This window comes from Gavialis gangeticus, unplaced genomic scaffold, assembly GCF_001723915.1.
Source record: "Gavialis gangeticus isolate Ggan-Ray unplaced genomic scaffold, GavGan_comp1, whole genome shotgun sequence".
NCBI lineage: Eukaryota > Metazoa > Chordata > Crocodylia > Gavialidae > Gavialis > Gavialis gangeticus.
Window position 1 is genome coordinate 1,937,530 of NW_017728998.1, and position 586 is coordinate 1,938,115.

The 586-nt window shown below is 74.2% G+C and overlaps 2 protein-coding genes across 2 annotated transcripts in view; one reads left to right on the forward strand and one right to left on the reverse strand.

Annotated features, from left to right (window-relative positions):
- Positions 1-82, reverse strand: part of UTP4 (UTP4, small subunit processome component) — an 11,806-nt gene extending 11,724 nt beyond the window's left edge. The window contains exon 1 of the mRNA XM_019505242.1: positions 4-82. Within this exon, the coding sequence (XP_019360787.1) occupies positions 4-57 (54 nt within the window). The 5' untranslated portion in view covers positions 58-82. The remainder of the gene's footprint in view (positions 1-3) is intronic.
- A 37-nt stretch (positions 83-119) lies between these two features.
- CHTF8 (chromosome transmission fidelity factor 8) overlaps positions 120-586 on the forward strand; it is a 1,754-nt gene continuing 1,287 nt past the window's right edge. Inside the window, exon 1 of the mRNA XM_019505362.1 lies at positions 120-195. The gene's annotated coding sequence lies outside the window, so the exon portion shown is untranslated. The remainder of the gene's footprint in view (positions 196-586) is intronic.

Sequence of the window (586 nt, forward strand, 5' to 3'; positions counted from 1 at the left end):
GACGCCGGAGGGCAGGAAGGCGAAGAAGCGCACGCGGTGCACCTGGAACTCGCCCATGGCCCGGCCCGGCCCCCGCCCACGTGCGCGCCGGAGCCGGAAGTGCCGCGCGCCGGAGCCGGAAGTGAGCGCGAGCGCGCCGGCTGCGGCGGCGGGAGGTTCGATCGTTGCCGGGAGACCGGGCGGCGCCGCCTGCAGGTGCGGGGGGGGCGGGGCCCAGAGCGGAAAGCGGAGGAGCGGATCGGACTGGGGGGGCCCATGGCAGGGAGCGCACAGCGGAGCAACAGATAGATACGGCCTCAGGGGGTAGAAAGCGGAGCAGCGGATCAGACAAGGGGCTGGGAGCAGAAAGCAGAACAGACAGGGGGTACAGGACAGGAAGCAAAAAGCCGATCAGACGGGCGGCGGGGCTCGGAGCAGAAAGCAGAGCAGGCACAGAGGCGGGGCGGGGAGCGGAGCAGCGGATCGCTCGGGCGGCGCGGGGCCCGGGCCCGGGGAGAGGCGCGGGTCTGCGAGGGGCGCGGTACCGGGGCTCGCCGGTAGATGGCACCAGACCATCGAGCAACGCGGGCCGGGGCCGGGGCCGGGG